The 18,905-nt window shown below is 39.8% G+C and overlaps 1 protein-coding gene across 10 annotated transcripts in view; it reads right to left on the reverse strand.

Annotated features, from left to right (window-relative positions):
• Positions 1 to 654: 654 nt before the first annotated feature.
• TTC23L (tetratricopeptide repeat domain 23 like) overlaps positions 655 to 18,905 on the reverse strand; it is a 49,983-nt gene continuing 31,732 nt past the window's right edge. For 5 of the 10 annotated variants that reach the window (XM_027604760.1, XM_027604762.1, XM_027604756.1 and 2 more), the window contains 5 exons: positions 16,128 to 16,255; positions 15,657 to 15,806; positions 10,068 to 10,150; positions 4,512 to 4,618; positions 2,458 to 2,543 (listed from right to left, as the gene is read on the reverse strand). In XM_027604760.1, the coding sequence (XP_027460561.1) occupies positions 4,537 to 4,618; positions 10,068 to 10,150; positions 15,657 to 15,806; positions 16,128 to 16,255 (443 nt within the window). In that variant the 3' untranslated portion in view covers positions 2,458 to 2,543; positions 4,512 to 4,536. Of the gene's footprint in view, positions 2,544 to 3,878; positions 3,970 to 4,511; positions 4,619 to 10,067; positions 10,151 to 12,152; positions 12,196 to 15,656; positions 15,807 to 16,127; positions 16,256 to 18,905 lie in introns of those variants that run through there. The other 5 variants (XM_027604757.1, XM_027604758.1, XM_027604763.1 and 2 more) reach the window with 5 other exon arrangements.

Here is an 18,905-nt window from a genome sequence, read left to right on the forward strand (position 1 = left end):
TCACCATAGCACATACCCTCCCCAATGTCTATCACCCAACCACCCCATCCCTCCCACCCCCCACCACTCCAGCAACCCTCAGCTTGTTTCCTGAGATTAAGAATTCCTCATATCAGTGAGGTCATATGATACATGTCTTTCTCTGATTGACTTACTTTGCTCAGCATAATACCCTCCAGTTCCATCCACGTCATTGAAAATGGCACACTTTCATTCCTTTTGATGGCTGCATAATATTCCATTGTATATATGTACCACCTCTTCTTTATCCATTCATCTGTCGATGGACATCTTGGCTCTTTCCACAGTTTGGCTATGGTGGACATTGCTGCTATAAACATTGGGGTGCACATACCCCTTCGGATCCCTACATTTGTATCTTTGGGGTAAATACCCAGTAGTGCAATTGCTGGATTGTATGGTAGCTCTATTTCCAACTTTTTGAGGAACCTCCATACTGTTTTCCAGAGTGGCTGCACCAGCTTGCATTCCCACCACCTTAAAAAGAATCTGAAGGTTGTGAATGACCTTATTCAGATCTGTTAGAAACATTAGGTGTTCGATTGGGGTGGATTATCCAGATTGCTGGTTTGCAATGAATGAATTTAGAAAGTGGCTTAATCCTCATCCAGAGTTTTCCAAGAGAGAATGCAAGTTTATATTCAGTTTTACTGAGTTGACTATTTCCAAGGTGGTTTCTTAAAACTTGGGGATTTCACAAAATACTAAAATTTGAAAACTTTTAGAACCGACATAAGTAACAACTTAATATTTTCTGAGGTATGAGGATATTTAAACCATAGCCACCATTCATTATCACCACCGTTTCATTAAACAATTTAACATCAAAATTTCACAAAATGGACTACTAGCAACTTTACACTGACAACACTGGGAATATTTAAGTGTTTAAAACTAATTTCAAATGCAAAAACAGGATCACACCATAACATTTTGCAATGTTACACTTTATGCTATTGTTTTATTGATACAGGTTTGTCAGTCTGGAGATCTTAAGACGTTTGGGGTCTCCCAAAATAATTTTTAGTGTTATGCAAAATGGAGTCCAAGTGGCCACTTCTGTCTAGTACTTTTGTTTTTTATCACAGTCATTGTTGAAAACCCATTTTCATCTGGATATATGAAAATGGAAGCGACTCTTCTGAGGCTACTTTAGTCAATTCAGAATATTCTGGGTAAGAACAGCAGGCCCATCTCCAGACAGGGCTAAAATTAGCAAGGACAGAGACTGGGTGACCAGTTCACAAGCACTGCAGTAAAGGTCAGTGGGATACAGCTGCCTTCAGGCAGGGCTGCAATCTGAGACCTTAGCCCTGAGTGCCAAACTGAAAGTTCTCTGGGAATTAGCAAGGGGAGGACACAGCTGCAGGAGGGAGACTACCAGCCTGTAGACAAGCCATTGGATTAACTGGTATTATGTACTTAGGCCAAAGCAGCACACTACTCACCACTATACATTGCTTGGGTACTCGATCATTAGGTTTTACAGACTGAACAAAGGACTGAGATAAAAAAAATAATTTTTTGAATGAAGAACCAATTCTTATAAGCACTGAGTGAAGTAGAGATGTTGTTAGAAGACACTTGGATCCGAAAGACAGTCTTTGAGCTCCATTAAATCTGCTAACCTAACTGAGAATCGATGAAAATGGAAAATAAAAGTTTCTTATATTGTAAACTCACAGGGATCTGATTTTTCTCCCTGAGTACCTGAAGAAGACAGTAAGGAATTTAATTTGAGATTGCCAATTTCTTTTCCTAGATACACATTTGTTCAGGGGGTAAGGATTTTTTTTTTTTTTTTTAAACCTTGGTGAACATTCCTTCCCTAAAACAAGCCTCCTTAATCCAATTTGGGTTGGGGGCAGCCTAGTGGGATAGAAGGTATAATCATCCAGGATTCAGGAAGTCAGCTTTATAATCGCCAGGCTGACCTTGAACAAATCAGTCTCTCTTGTCCCTTGTTTCTTCATTTATAATAAGAATCAAAAAGCCCTCTCTGACCCTTAAGATGGCATGAGACCAGGGCAAATGTTTTCAGAAGATCAAATGTGTTTCTTCACAAGGCAGTTTTAGTGACCTGAAACAGGATATGATTAAAAGTACTTCCAAATAGTATATTAAAAGTCACCAATAAACTACTTAGATATTGCAGAATCTTCTTTAAATACCAGAACTGAAAAAAATTAGAGTTATAAAAGGGAAATAAGAAAGGTATTGGAGTCCCAGTCACTAAAAAACTAAAAGCGTCGGTCTAAAAAAAGATTTCTGACCCCCCTCTCCACCCCAAGTTACCAATCAGGATCCTGCTTTCTAATGGCCCCTGGGTATTTTACCTGTAATGGTGCTGCTCAGTAGACCTTTTTTTTTTTTTCTTTACAGTCCTTAATTCTGCCTTTGATCTGCCATTGCTATCAGTGTCGATAAATCTATCTTGTGATCCAGAATTTTTGTTATCAACAGGTTGGCTTTATTGTTGGCTATCTTATATAGAGGTTTTCTCTTTACTGATAACAGAAGACCTAAAGGGAAGGAGAAAACCATTTGTGCATTTTTCTTTGTTCTTGCCATCTCGTCCAGCTCCAAATCACTGCTTTATTAAGCTAGAAGCCTGGACTGAGTCTGAGGCAACTATTTCACCATGTGCCCGTACCCCTAAAATGCTGACTCTTTAATAGGCCTCTAAAATGATTCTAGAGTCTTGGTTTTTCTCCCTAAAGAGCAGGGAGCTCTTCCTTCGATTCAGATGGCAGCCAAGGATGTCTTAGATACCTGGATTGCTTTTAATCACAGCTGAAAAAATTTGTCAAATTTAGGGTCTTTTATATTCATAATTTTCAGGTGGTCTGTTCTCATGAACACACAGATTTTAGAGCCCAGGGGCCCTGTTAAGTGCTACAAAGAGGATCTATCTTCCCCATTTCCAGCCATTAAGATTCCCATACTCTGATTTCCTAATACTGGAGAAGTTGGGCTGGAGTTAGAAGTAATCTGGTCCAAAAGAAATCTGGTCCAGAAACCTGGTTTCTATTAAGTGTTCTTCAGTCATCTCCTATTTAGACCTCAAGCCTGCAAAGTGTGGTTTTCATAGCCCCTATTTGCCTGAAGAAAAGCATTTGTTCCACAGAAACATGAGATACAAAATTTTATAAGACTTCCCTTCTATGCAAGTTCCACTAAAGACTGATTCATTCTCTACTACTGACTGCATAAAACACAGAAAGCTATCTGGCACTTTAACTTCCTTCTCAGTAAACCAAGAGATAATGTGATTTCAAATCTGTAGAAGAAATAGGCGCAAATTAGGTCAATGGCCCAGGGTGTCATAAACTCAGAGGTGGGCAGAAATCTGAGGGACCTCCGCTGGTGATAGTAACCAGAAATCTGCCTGGGCCTGCTACCCTCCTGCCACAAGGTGGCAGGATTCCCCTTGCCTGAAATCTCCAGGTCACTGAAAGGACACTGATTTCCATCCACAGTGTATACATTATCTCCTCTGGGTTTAAGTAATTGTGTCAGACTGTCTGTTTCCAAGGGCTGATAAGCTCCAGCTCGCTTTCAAGATATTAACCAGCAAAATGTTTTCCACGCCAGCTTGGCCGTAGCTTTTCACCAACAATAGTTACCAACCTTTTCCTTTTGCTTCATGCACCAATGTTGTAACTAGAAGGTAATAAACTCAAAGCCCAGGCTTCAGTAAAAATAAAAATAGCTGTTATTTGTTACATACTGTAACATACTGTAACATACCAATACTGTGGGGCGGGGCACTCTGCTAACCACTTTACATACATTTTATTTTCACTACGACACTGAGAGACAGGTACCATTCTCATCTCCATTCTGTGCATGAGGACACCAGGATTACCTGCGGCTAGGAAGTGGTGGTTCTGGGGTCTGAACCCAGGCTTGTCTATCTCCAGAGCTAGCTCTCAGCCACCATGAATCCTAAAGAAAAATTAGTTCATAGGGATGTATTGAAGTCATGTTTCTGCCATCAGATAAAATAGTTCATTGGTGAGGTAGTCGTGTTCACAAACTTTATTATGTCCTGAAGTGGGGCCCAAATTCTTTACCAAACTACCAAAGCATTCTTGTACCCTCAGTTCAAGCATGTGCTACACCCCTTGCTTTAAAATAAAACCAAATCTTAGATGGTTTCTCTACTTTGGTTCTAAAGACTGTGTTTTATTTGCCAAAATTTAAGTCACTGACCATTTCAAAAAGAATTCAGGTATATATGGTTTTTGTTTTTTAATTAATTTGTTCTCAACATGCCAGATAGGGAAGTTTAGTATATTAAAAGTTCTGAGAAGTCCGGGAAATGAACGTGTGTCACTTTGTTTACCCTAGTTTGTTTTTTCCTAAACTGATCTGCCTCGGAGCCTTTCTCCCTCCTCCTCATAGTCAGTGCCACATTCCTTGCAGTCAGCAACCCCTGCATACCCTCTAGGAAATGCTACCTTGTACGGCAGCCATAAAGAACTTACCATTGCTTCAATACACTGTCCTCTGTCATGCCTCAGGGCCTTTGCATATACAGTTTCTTCTTCCCGGAATGGTTTCTCTTCTCCACCTGGATGAACTGTTACTCGCCCTTCAAGAAACAACTCAGGTGTAACCCTCTCAGTGAGGTCTTTAACCAGCTTTCCTAGATGGTCTCTCCACTCGCACTACACTGAGATTTCTACTGCAGGACTCATATTTTCATTATTTCTTCATGGTTGCCTCTCCCACTTGATTGTTGTCTCAAGAGTAATGACCGTGTTTTATTTCTCTTTATTAGCACCCGCATCTTTAACCGCACCTCACGCTTAGTAGGTGCTCATGAGATGTTTGTTGAAGGAATGAATAAAGATGAGGAAACAGACTCAGAATGTTTAGGCAACCAGAGGTCCCGTAGCTATTTCATAGCAGAGTTGGGCCTCACACATGTGGTGCCTTCACTCAATGTATCCTGCTCTTGTCGCTGTACCCGAATAGCAAATCTGTGACAGCAGGTCAGCCATCCCCTACCCATACCCCGGGACAATACTAATAAGTCAGCGCCACCAAACCCAGGCTTTTGCTCTGGAACGTAAAGCATCGCTCTAAAAACCACTAACAGAGTGGGCCCATGAGATGAAAAATATTCGATCTCGTTGCCCTCTTCCACACTATGTCCTCCTATCAATCCATTTTTGTGGACGTGGCAGAAGGCTGTAGATTGTAGAATTCCTCCCCTGCTTTGCTACAGACAAGGTACCCCGAACTACCTCTCTGTCACTGAGCAGCTTCTGTCCCTCCTCAGGGAGGCCCCAAGGTGAGCAGCTAAAGGCTCCCTTCCCCATCTGCCCCAGTGCCTCCAGCTTTTCCTAGTAGCCTGCCTTGGACAAGCCGCTGCCCCTTGGCACCAGGATGCAAGAGCACATTTGCCTCCCACCCACTCATACACCAAGGTTTGCCCAAGTATTTTACCCCCGAATTTTGTAGAGACAGTGTTGGAATATTTACTGGTAAATGCTGGGCAAAGAATAGGAACGCCCCAGCCAGGAAACCAGCTGACGAGCATAAAGTTCATCACAAAGGACTTGCCCAAGGCTGGTTTGGCCTACAGCACATCACCCATGCTCCGCCTTGCTGCACTTCTCTCTGGAGATACTCTCTCCAAATCCTACTTTCCTCGGCTTTCCCTCCCTAGACCCTCAGCCCAGAAGAGGCTGTTCTGTTCTGTTCACATGACCAAGAGGACCACAGACCACTAATTGATCAGGGCATTCCTTTTTTCCCTTCTTGTGAAGAGAAAAGGATGGTTCTCCCTGCTGCTTCTGCTGGCTTCTACATCTTAAGACCCTCCAAAAGTAATACCGAAATAGCTTTTTGGCATGCGGCTGTCCTAGAAACATTTAAAAATAACAAAAATGAAGTGGATGCACCATACTCTCATCCTTCCTATATGTCTGGGTGACTAGCGGGAGTTGTAAAAGTAGCTAGTATTTATTGATTATTTATTTATTGAGCTAGTATTTATTTACCATAAGCCAGATGCTGTGCTAAGTGTGTTATGTAAAAATCTCAGTTGTTCTTCATTATGTTTCCATATTATAGATACTATTCTACTCCTCATTAGAGGAGACAGGCTTAGGATAACTTACCTAATGACACATAGAAAATGGCAGAGCCTGGATTCCAACACAGGTCCGTCTGACTCTAAAGTCCATGACCTTAACTGTTATATTCTTGTAACCATTAGAACTGTCCAGTATTGGAAAGGGCCACTTCAACAGGTAATGAGTGAGTTCCTGATTTGGGGAGGTGTTTAATCAGGTATCTGGATTACTGCAGTAATCTCAAAAATCTGTTCTACCAATATAGCTTGGTCTAATCACCCTGGTGATTCTCTATTTGCCAGCACAGTGGCTTCTTATTAGTCCTCATTCTCTTATCATCATCATCATCATCATCATCATCACCTCTAATTAGCACGTACTCTGTCAGGCCTCTTTCTGAGCAGTTTTGTTTACATTCATCATTTAGTCACATTTTATAGATTTTTATAGATAAGGAAACTGAGAAGTAAAGTGACTTACTTGTCCAGGGTCAGACAACTAATAAATAACAGAGCTGGGATTATGGCCAGGCATCTGACTGTAGTCCATTCTCTTAACACTACATTATATTGTCTCTTAATATTTGACACACATGCCATACTCTTTAAAAACTTATCTTTCTTATTATCACAGGTATAATACATATTTGTTGTAAAGAAAAAAAGTCAAATAGCACAAACATATAATGTAGAAGTTGAAAGTCCCCCATAATCCTGTCCAGAGATAATTACTATTACCTTTACTAACTATACATTTATATCTATTTATCAGTTATACTACATATAATACTCATTAATATGTATTTTTTCATGTTTTTACCCCTAATAATATATCTGCAGTATTTTTCTATAACTCTTCAAAGCTCCACTTCATGTTTTTGAATGACCATATTATATGATCATGAACATGGACCTCATTATATTGACCATAAACATGTACTGGTGTTTCTACTGGTGGACATTTGAGTTTTTTCTACTGTTTTACTATCATTAAAAAAATCTAGGGGCACCTGGGTGGCTCAGTCGGTTAAGCCTCTGACTCTTGATTTTGGCTCAAGGCATGATCTCAGGTTCCTGAGATGGAGCACTGCGTGGGGCTCCCTGCTCAGCATGGAGTCTGCTTGTCCCTCTCTCTCTGCTCATCCCTCCTCTCACCCATGCTCTAAATAAATAAATAAAATCTTAAAAATAAAATCTACAAGGAAGACAGAAGGCCCTCCTTCTGCATGACCCCCAAATAATACGATAATAGTAATTACAATAACTAACATTTCACAGCTTACTATGTGCCATACATTAAGTAAAGCACTTAAAATAGAGTGCTCTTATTATTCACATTTGTAAAATTATTTCTTTTAATTTTTTTTAAGTCAACTCCACCCCCAACATGGGACTCAAACTCACAACCCCCAAATCGAGAGTCATATGCTCTGCTAACTGAGCCAGCCAGGCGCCTCTTCACATTTTTTTCAGATGAAGAAAGGAAGACACAGGAAGTCTCACTGCAAATGGGAAAGCTCAAATTTGAGCCCTGTTTTGATTCCAAATCACATTGCATATATTATCTCTAAAATCAGTGTAAGTGTTCTTTCCTGAGCCCTTTCATTTGACATACACATATTCCATGGGTTTCGTATCCATTTCCTTCACTTCAGAGTCTATCTCCTTGAGCTCCTGGACCATTCAGCCTACTAGATATTGCCAAGTGGATGCACTGTGGGTACCTCAAACTTAACACACCCAAAATAGAAATCATCATCTTCCTCAGACCCTCTAGACATCCTCCAGGATGATCTCCATTGTCAACACTATTTCATTTAGTGGCATTGCCATTCATCCAATTGTCCAAGCTAGAAACTTCAAAGCCTCCTGTGACTCCTGCCTCCATCACACCTCCCATCTAATCGGTGCTAAGGTCTTGTTAGAATAGATCACAAATTGTTTCTCAACCCATCCTCTCCACCTTCCTCCTGCTACGGCTTTAGCTAATTAAGGCTCCCAGCACCTCCCCCTCGGACTGTTGTATCTGCCTCCTAACTGATCTCCCCACTTCTAAAATCTCCCTAGGTCCCACCTATCCTTCCACTGAGCTAATGTGGTAGAGCCAATAACTGATTATGTCATATCTCGCTTAAATCCTTCTGACTACCAAATAAGTTCTAAATGCCTTAGCATGGCACATAACACATCACATAACCTGACCCTAACTTATCTTTCCAAACTCATCTCCAGCATGTTCTTACTCGTGTACCTTAAACCACAACCACCCTCGGTCACTTGTGTTTCCTCAGAAATATCAAATATCTCCGTGCCACTGTGCTTTTATTCCTGCTACCGGAAATGCCCTCCTCTGGCTTCTCTGCTACCTGCTGATATTTTATTTTCCTTTGAAGACCCAGCGACCTGCCCCCAGTATACACACAGTTTCCACCCATATTTCTCGTCTCCCAATGTATTCCTTGTCCTCTTTGTTTACATTTCTATTAATGCTTTACTACAGACTAGTCATCTAGTCACATGTGTCTGTTTTTCTGAAAGGACTCTATCTTAAACATGTTAGTATTTTTAGTGCCTAGAAGGAGCTTGATATGCAAATAATTAAAACTGAAGTACATTTGTGATTTAGGTAAAAGTTTACTCCCAAATCTGAGATGTTCTGTGCCTTTTCAATACACTAAAATCAATTAGTACTTGAGGATTGCGACTACCATTTAAACTAGAATTAACTCCTACTTCAAGGGGCCATTTCTGCTTTCACTTCTTTGCAGAGGCTTTAAAAGCCAAGAATTTGGGCTCCTGGCAACGAATATCCAGTGGATGTTGTCATGGGCTTTCCAGAGGAGGTGGGGTAGAAAGCACAAGAACACATCGGAAAACTCGCAGTCTTCCAGGTCATCTGGGATTGATTATTCCAGCGAGATGCTCAAGCAAAGAGAACAATTTTTGTACTGGGTTTTTTTTGACATCTGGGCTTTGGCAGCTACTCCTATGACTTTGCTCAGCAGTTCTTGGGGAATGAGATACAGGCTTGTTTCGGTGGAAGAAAAACCTCTACTGACTCAACTTCTCCTACAGCAGAACCCTTCAAAAGATTCTTCCTCTTACATGGATTTCCTTGCCAGGTTCTGGTCTCACTGCCATTTACAGAGAGAGTCAGTCTCCATGCACCTAAAGAAATTCATACCACCTGGGGTCTGAATGAGGTTAGACCAACCCCTCCTCATTTCTTCTTCTCCTATGGTTCTTTTCAAACCACTAAGGCAAGTTCCTTTGCAGAACATTGGGCTCCCTTCCATCAAATGAGAGCTATCATCCTAGGGATTTGTGAGGATTAAATACTTCATGACTAGGATCTAGCTCAGTTATAGGCACTTACACCCAACAAATTTTAATCTGTCTTTGAAGAGAATAGTTCAAGGTCAACATCACTGTGAGATGAACAAAAAGCAATGATATGCCAAAGATAAAGAAGGGAACAAATCTGCACAAAACACTCTTTTATTACTAACTCTGGAGATAATTAAATCCACCACCCCCCGCCGCAGCCAAAACACTTGCCTTATATCGAAGGACCTAGATTTTGTATGTTCAGCAAGAAAAAACAACTTTAATGTATTCATTTCCTTTGTATAAGTCCATATTGGATCTGTCACAAATTGTCAGCTGAGACACTGCCTTTGGTTTTGGTTCCAATGCTCAGCATTGAAAGAGATATTAAGAATACTAAGTATTACTGCAGCAGACCCCCATAACATTGGTTTCTGAAGCACTACTAGAAATCAACTAGTTACTTCCAAAGGATTTGGCCAAATCCATAGTACAGGTTGGCATTCTGCCTTCCAAGTAAGAATAACAAAGGTGATCACCCGTAGGGGAATGAATCTGGGCAAGGCCATGTTATCCACATATCCACATATCCACACGGATGACATGGTTGATGATCAGAGCCAGAACTCACCTCTGCAATAGGTTAAGGAGGTCTCTTGTGTCTCTGCTTTTACTGTGCTCACTTCCGTATAAAAGGATTTGAATCATCAGACACTGTAGGTAAGTTGAGAAATACAGCAGGTTAAAGAGAATCAGACGGTAAGCAGCTTCATAATAAACCAAACTCAGGAGAGCACTAGTGGAATGGAGATATCATGAGTTTACATTTCAAATTCCTGCACTGCATCTCCTCCTGGTTCCCAACCACGGAAGACAAGGAGCCTGAATTGAAGGCTCTGCACACTCCCATGCTCTGTGTGTATCATTCCACTTTACTGCACCTACCACTGCTGTATGTGGCTACCGATCACCAAAGTAACAGGGCCAAATCATGGCTGCAATAGTGGTTTCCATGAAGATTTTCCAAATAGCTATGACCAGATGGATGGACATAAATGAAATCTGTGTGTTGGTCCTAAATTTGCAGTGCATTCTCATGCTGTATCACTTTACTCTTAGGCAGTTTTCCATTTAAAATTTTATTGCTGACCTCTCTTTCCAATCAAGATGGAATAATAGGGATCAGATTTACCCTTGCACTTGAAACAGCCAAAAAAGGAAAAAGTAAATAAATATATGAAACTATCTTCAAGAAACTGAACATCAGCCAACAAAGAACAGTGGTCCCTGAGAGAGGGCAACAAGTGAGATAAATCCTATGACTGCCCCCAGATTATTGCTTTGAGAGCATTTCCAGGCCATGATGCAGGGAAAGGAACAAAGTGAAGCTCAGCAGACTCCCTGAATTGAGGATAAGGAGCTGGGAGTCCCCAGAGGCTCTCAGAACACAGTAAAAGAGAAGAGACAGCTGCGTAGAAAAAGATCCAGGAATATTTGCAGTGGGTCCCCTTTAAATATTCAGCAGAGTATTGATTAGCACATCTAAAGCTGGGGAAAGAATCGGCTGATGGGGTAGGAGGGAACAGGGCTAGGTATAGTGCTTATTCCAACCAGCCAATCTGGAAAGCCTCATTTTTCATGGATCTTTGGGTGGTGTACTCAGAAGGCTTTTACCTCAGTAATGGGGGAAATTAGCCTTTGACTAAATGTTGCTCTAGTCTCATCTACTGAATCTTAAAAAGCAAGACCTAAAAGGACCAAACTATAAATGACTTCCAGAAAAAATTCAAAAATACTTATAGGAATACAAAAATATCCAGCACCCAATAAGGTAAAATATACAAAGATAGCAAGGCATGTGTGATCCATATGAGAAAAATCAATCCCAAACTGATATAGAGGTTAGAACTAGCAGAGAAGTATATTAAAACTGTTATTGTAACTTTAATCATGTATTAAAAAAATTAAGTGAGGACATGAAAAACACATTTTTTTAAAAGACCCAAATCAAACTTCTGGAGATGAAAATGTCTGAAAGGAACAATACACTGGATGGGATTAAGAGTTTGACACTGAAGAAAAAAAATCAGTGAATTTGAAGGCACAGCAATAGGAACTATCCATAAAAAAAATCAGGGATTATTGCAGTAGGTACAGAAAAATAATTTTTATAATACCCAATTTTATACACCTTTTGACAAAGGTGCAAAGATAATTCAGTAAAGAATGTCTTTTCAAAAAATGGTGCTAGAACAACCAGATATCCATATGCAAAATTAATTAATTAATTAAACTAAGATCCAGTCCTAGTGCCATATAGGAAAACTGACTCAAGTGGATCTAGACCTAAATGTTAAACCTAAAACTACAAAAAATCTAGAAGAAAACACAAGAGAAAAATCTTTGTGGCTCTGGTTAGGCAAAGATTTCTTAGATAAAACATCAAAAGCACAATCCATAAAAGAACAAATTGATAAACTGGACTTCATTAAATTTTAAAACTTCTGCTCTTCACAAGATATTTGTTAAGAAAATGAAAAGGCAAACTGCAGACCAAGAGAGAATACTTCCAAATCATATACCTGTTAAAGAGCTTGTATCTAGAGGTGCCTGGGTGGCTCAGCTGGTTAAGTATCTGCCTTCAGCTCAGGTCATGATCCCAGGGTCCTGGGATGGAGCCCCGCATCGGGCTCTTTGCTTTGCAGGGAGCCTGCTTCTCCCTCCCCTTCTGCTGCTCCCCCTGCTTATGCTTTCTCTCTCTGTCAAATAAGTAAATAAAATCTTTTTTAAAAAAAATAAAGAACCTATATCTAGAATATATGAAGAACTTTCATTTTTTTTCACTTTATAGCATCATTTATGGCATGAATTAGGAACATGTACTTATACAAACACCCAACAATTGTACACCAGCAACTTTACAATTATCCTAAAGGAGTCATATACAAGTCTACAGGCACCATATACACCATGGTTAGGATATATGAAGAACTTTTAAAAGAATCATAAGAAAGCAAACAACTAATGAAAAATGAGCAAAAGATTTTGATCAACACTTCACCTAAGAAGATAAAATGAGAAATAAGGACAAGGAAAGATGCTCAAGATAAACACAAATGAAAACCACAATGAGGGGTGCTTGGGTGGCTCAGTAGGGTGAGCATCCGACTTGTGATTTTAGTTCAGGTCATGACCTCATTGGTTGTGATACTGAGCCCTGTCTGGACTCCACACTCAGCGGGGAGTCTGCTTGTAATTCTCTCTCTTTCTCTCTCTCTGCCCCTCCCCCCACTCGTGATCTCTCTCTCTCTCTCTCTCTCTCTCTCTAAAAGAAAGAAAGAAAGACAGGAATGAAGGAAGGGAGGGAGGGAAGGAAGGAAGGAAGGAAGGAAGGAAGGAAGGAAGGAAGGAAGGAAGGAAGGAAGGAAGTCTTAAAAACCACATACAATGAGATACTGCTACATACCTATTAGGGTGGCTACCATGAAAAGCCCTGGCCACACCAGCTACTGGCAAGGATGTGGAGGAACTGAATTCTCAGACCCTGCTGGTGGGAATATAGAACATGATGCGACCATTCTCCAAAATTTTGGCAGTTTTCTTATAAAGGTAAACATACACCTATCATATTACATAGTGCTCCCATTTCACTCCTAAGGATTGACCCAAGAGAAGAAAGTATATATCCATACAAAGACTTGTGCATGAACATTCACAGCAGCTTTATCAATGATAAACCCAAACTGGAAACGGTCAAATGTTCATCATCAGGTGAATGGATAAAAAAAATCATGTTGTCCATGTAATGTAATATTCAGCAATAAAAGTAAACCATGATACACAAAATAATATGGATAAGTCCCAAAATAATTATGCTGAAAGGACGATTCAAAAATGTATAACTTTAGGATTCTACTCATATAAAATTTTTGAAAATGCTAATGTATCTTTAGTGACAAAGCAAACCAATTATTGCCTGGGGGTGGGGGTGGGGGTGGGGGAGGGGTGGGATTGATTAATTACAAAGGGGACTGGGGAAACTTTTGGGGGTGACTGATATATTCATGACCTTGATTGTGGCAACGGTTTCACAGGTCAAGATATCAAAACTGATCAAACTGTGCACCTCAAAATGTGTGCAGTTTATTGTATGCAAATAAAAATTATTCCCTCACAAGGTTATAATTTTTAAGGTTTGTCTTTTCTTTATCTTCTCACCTCCACCCAACTGCATTTAACTTTGATTCCTTTTACATGAACATTGGACTGCCCAAGAAAAAAAGTCAGCCCAAAGTGTCACCCTCTTTATGCTCTATTCTGTCTGCCAAAGGGGTTTCCTCACAGCCATCAACTTTTGCTGAGGTCTCTCACCTTCGTTTTAGCTCCAGGAGTAGTTGCCAACCCCCAGAACAGCATCTATTAACATCGGCCAATTCAGAAACCTCATGGCCAGCATCCCACTCACAGCAGATCCCCAGCATGAGGAAGGAGTTCAAAGCTCAAAACAAGAGCTGTACTGTCAGCATGCCCTTCTATACCTCCCCCCCTTTCTGGGCTAGGACACTGAAGTAGGGCCTAAAGCCCTCAGGATAAAAGCCGATAACCAAGATGCAGCCCCCACCGACCTTACAGAATCCTAAATCTCCAAGTTGACTCTCTATTCCAAATGGAGGATGTGGCTATGGCTTCAGACAGCCACTAGCAAGTAAAATCTAGAACAGGCTCTCCTTTAGTCTTGTGTAGAATATGGTAAGCCCTTATAACATGTATGCTGGGGCGGGTTTGTTGGTTTGTTGGTTTGTTTTCAGAAAAGTTGTTTTCAATGATTTCTTTGATTACTGTTTCTCTTCCAAGTATTATCGTTCTTTAGGTGAATCTCTACTCTGCCCTCCATAGCGACTTTCTCATTATCTCTCTCTCTCCTCTCTGCATTCTAGGACAGATTTTCGAGTCCATCATATAAATCTCTGATCCTTTAAACAGGCAGGATATGACTTCTCTAGAAGTATTAAAAATACAGAATCGAGACACACCTCTTAGAACTTGTGATTTAAAGGTTTGAGGTGAGGCTCAGGACTCTGTCTTTTGTTAGTCTGTTTCATTTTTGTTTTGATGTTTATTGACACCGCTGCAATTTTAGATTTGGGAAATCTCACCATCACTGCGACATGTTAAGACAGTCTTCCCTATTTTCCATGTAGATTTGAATTCTACTGGATTTGTTGTTTCCTTGAAATCCCTTATTTCACTCTTAAATCTCATCTCATCTTTGGGCCTCAGACTGTCATCCTTTCATTGTAAAGTTTTCTCTCCTTATAGGTTTCTCTGCTCCCATCCCTATGTTCATGCTTTCCTCGAAGACACTCTTCTGATCCCTGCAACTTATTTTATTAAGGTTTTCTTTTTCTCAGAATCTTCAAAATGATTCTCCTGTTATTCACTGTCTTCATAACTTATTTTCTGATTCTGTTTAGTTAACCTGAAATGAGATAAAAATCTCTCCAGACATGATGTTTGCCAATGTACATGTACGGATTGCTTGGGACTCCACTCCGCTCACATGAGTACTGATTGGTCTTTACCAACTCTTCCTCTGACCTTGAACAAATTTAGATTTTATGTAGAGACATCCCTACTGATCCTATCATGTCTTTAGCCTAGGTCTGTCAGTATGCTGACTAGCTGAACAACTGTTTGGTCACAATTCTTGCCAGATCCTACTACAAGATATGAACATCCAGTGTCCTCTGAGCCCCCTGGAAGAGGAATCGGTACTTGGGTAAGAATGGTTTATAAAAGGTGTTCCTGATTCCTCCCAACCTTGGGTGCTTTCCTGATATTCAGCCACTGCCAGACCTAGATTCTAACACTGGGGTGTTACTCTTTTAAGACTCTGGTCCAGGCATTCACACAACAAAAGTTTCTGTATCATGTTCTCCTTTAGCACATTTAAGAAAGTGAATTTTCGCTTTACTTAAAAAATAAAAAGGAATAGAGAAGGAAGGAAAAAAGAAGAAGGAAGAAAAGAAAGACAGAGGTGAAAGGAAGCAGAAGGGAGGGGAGGGGTGGGAAAGAAAGGGAAAATAAACACACACACACACACACACACACACACACACACACACACACACACACACACCCACCCACCCACCCACATGCATCACTCCTCACATTGTGCTTACAGGCCTGGGAGAGAATGTAAAAAGCAGCCAGCATTCACCTTCCTTAACAGCTGAATTGCCTTCCTGAGCTCTCCTTTGGCAAAGCAGATCCTGCCCATGTTGTAAAAAGTTTCAGCCACCTTTTCACTACAGTCACCATAGCTGATGACCTGAGACCTCAGGGTGGCCTTTAGCAGTCTGTAAGCCTCCTAGGGAATTAAAGAAAAGTGTTTGATAATCATCTGGGCAATTCTGAAGGAGTATTCCAGTTCTAATCCATTAACTCTATGGAGAGGATGTTCTAGGTCACACTGACGTAACCCACCTCGATCAGGCGGTTGTGACATGTCACCTAAGTAAGGTGTTTCTGTGAAGAGGTAACATTCCAAGCTTATGTTTAATAATAATAGTTAATTCATGCATGACTACTCTCTGAGAGAGGAACTATTATTATATTTATTTTACAGATGGAGGAATGGATCTTGCCCAAGATCACACTGCCTCTTTTTGATTTACCTGTTCAGATTTACCTGTTTTTCCCCGTTTTGGACAAGCCATTTGCAGAATTCTTCAATGGTTGTCAGTGTTTCATAATCCGTTGGGCCCAATGTTGCTTGATACGCATTGATACTTTTTATAAAATATATCTCAACGGCATCTGCAAAAAAAAGGGGGAACATTTAAGGCAGGCCGCTAGCCTTTACAAGTAGCTAATACAGCTTTGGCTCAATTAGACATTTCATACTTAAAGTCATTGCCCGTTCTCATTCTAGGTCTCATAAGGACCCTCAAAAAGTCTGAGATATAATTTGATGGCATCAGTTGATGTAATTTTATTCTGTTGATGAAAGGTATGGATTTTTCTGTAGGAAAAGAAAGCCATGCCTGAACAGCCTATCCTAACACCCCCAAATAACTACCATATTAAACTCCCAAGGGCAATGAAAGACTATATATTTACCTAAATTAAACTCTCATAGAGAGTATTGTTTACTGGGATTCCTGCTAGGGGAGTGTGTGTGTGTGTGTGTGTGTGTGTGCGCGTGTAGAGGGAGAGTTTTTGTTTCAAAAGTATTTTAAATAGAGTTGTTGTTATTTAAAAATTTACTTTTAACTTTTCTTTTATTCCAAACATAATAGATGTTTATGTAATCAGTCTAGAAAATGCAACAGAAGCAAAAAGAAAGGAACAATTATCTCCACGCACGCTACTCAGAAACAGGCACTGTTAACATTTTTTACCACTGTATTAAGGTATAATTCAGCTATTGTTGTAACATTCAACTATTGTAATTACACAGTCTGATAAAGTTTTAGTAAATTTATAGTTATGTAATCATGATCAAGATCCAGTTTTAGAAGATATCCATCACCCCAAAATGTTTCTTCATGGCTGGTTGCAAGCAATGCCTACTGTCTCAGGCAATCACTGATCTTTGTTCTATCTCTGTTTTTGCCTCTTCTAGAAATTTCATATAATTGGATTCCTACAACATGTAGTCTTTTGTGATTCTTTCAAAATGCATCATGCTGTTTTTGAGATTCATCTATGTTCTTGCATGAATTAGTACTTTATTCCTCCTTCTGCTGAGTAGATACACGTTTTGTTTACCATTCACAAGTTGATGAATATTTGTGTTTGTGTATACAGTCTATTATCCACATATCAGTTCCAATTCTCTTCATTCCTTTCTGTGGATTTGAGTTACCATGGGCTCCCATTTTCTTTCAGCCCAAGGGCTTCCTTCAGTATTTATTTTAGGTCAAGACTGCTACCAACAAATCTTGTTTATCAGGGAATGTCGATCTCACCTTCATTTTCTTTTCTTTTTTTTAAAGTATTATTTATTTAGGCAATCTCTATACCCATGTGGGGCTTGAACTGACAACTCCGAGATCAAGAGTCACATGCTATTCCGACTGAGCCAGTCAGGCATACCTCACCTTCATTTTCAAAGGGTCGTTTTCCTGAATATACAGTTCTTAGTTGAATTTTATTCCAATATTTTGAGTATGTTTTTCCACTACCTTCTAGCCTCTGTTATTCTGATGAAAAATCAGCCATTAATCATATTGTTGTTTCCCTGTACAAAGCTGTTTTTCCACTGCTGCTTTCAAGATTTTCTTTTTGTCATTCAGCAATTTGACTATGTGCCTATTTGTGGTTCTCTTTGTGCTTGTCTTACTTGGCATTGAGAATTCTGGATCTGTAGATAACAACCTTGGGAAATTCGGGGCCATTAGTTCTTTAATTTGCTGCCTCATTCTGTCTTCTGCCCTTCTGGAGCTCCTATTACATGTATGTTGATACACCAGGCGTTGTCCCACAGATCTCTTATGCTTTGTTCATTTTTCTTCAATACCTTTTTTCTCTGCTCTTTGGAGATCATCTCTAGTGCCATACCTTTGAGTGATCTCATTCTCTCCTCCGCCATCTTGAATCTGATGTTGAGACCATTTAATGAATTTTCATTCAGTTACTGTATATTACAACTCTAGAATTTCCATTTGGCTGTTTTTTTCTTAGTTTAGATTTCTCTATTGAGAGTTCCTATTTTCATTGTATTTTCTTTTAATTCTTTGGACGGTTTCCTTTAATCCTTTGAAGATATTTATGATAGGTGCTCTGAAGTCTTTGCTAAATCCAACATGTAGCCTACTTAGCATCAATATCTATTGACTACTCTTTTTCTGAGTACAAGCCATGGGTTGTTTCTTTGTATGTTTCTCTTTTGTTGAAAACTGTACATTTTAGACATTATATAGTAACAACTACAGATTCTGATATATTTTTGTGAGTTTTTGTTTTTTGTTTTGTTTGTTTTGTTTTAGTGAATTGCCTAGACTTAAACTACAGAGTCTATCTCCTCCTATGTTGTCTGAATGTTAATGTCTTTGCTCAGGTGTTTGATTTCTTTAAACTTTATTTTTTAAGGCAGTTCTGCATTCACAGAAAAACTGAGTGGTAGGTACAGAGATTTCCCATACAACCTTGTCCACATACAGCATTTGTGATGGTTAATTTTAAGTGTCAACTAGACTGGGCTAAGGGATGCCCAGACAGCTGCTAAAACAATTTCTGGGTATTTCTGGAAGAGATGAATAACTGAATCAGTATACCGAGTAAAGAGCTTTCCTCACCAAGTTCAAAAAAAAAAAGGCAAAGGAAGGCGAATTTTCTTCTTGAGCTGGAAATCCATCTTCTGCCCTCAAATATTGAAGCTCCTGGTTCTTGGGCCTTTGGACTCTGAGACTTACCAGTAGTCCCCTCACTCCTATTGGTTATATTTCTCTGGAGAACCCTGACT

Source organism: Zalophus californianus, chromosome 5 (genome assembly GCF_009762305.2).
Source record: "Zalophus californianus isolate mZalCal1 chromosome 5, mZalCal1.pri.v2, whole genome shotgun sequence".
NCBI classification, from domain to species: Eukaryota; Metazoa; Chordata; class Mammalia; order Carnivora; family Otariidae; genus Zalophus; species Zalophus californianus.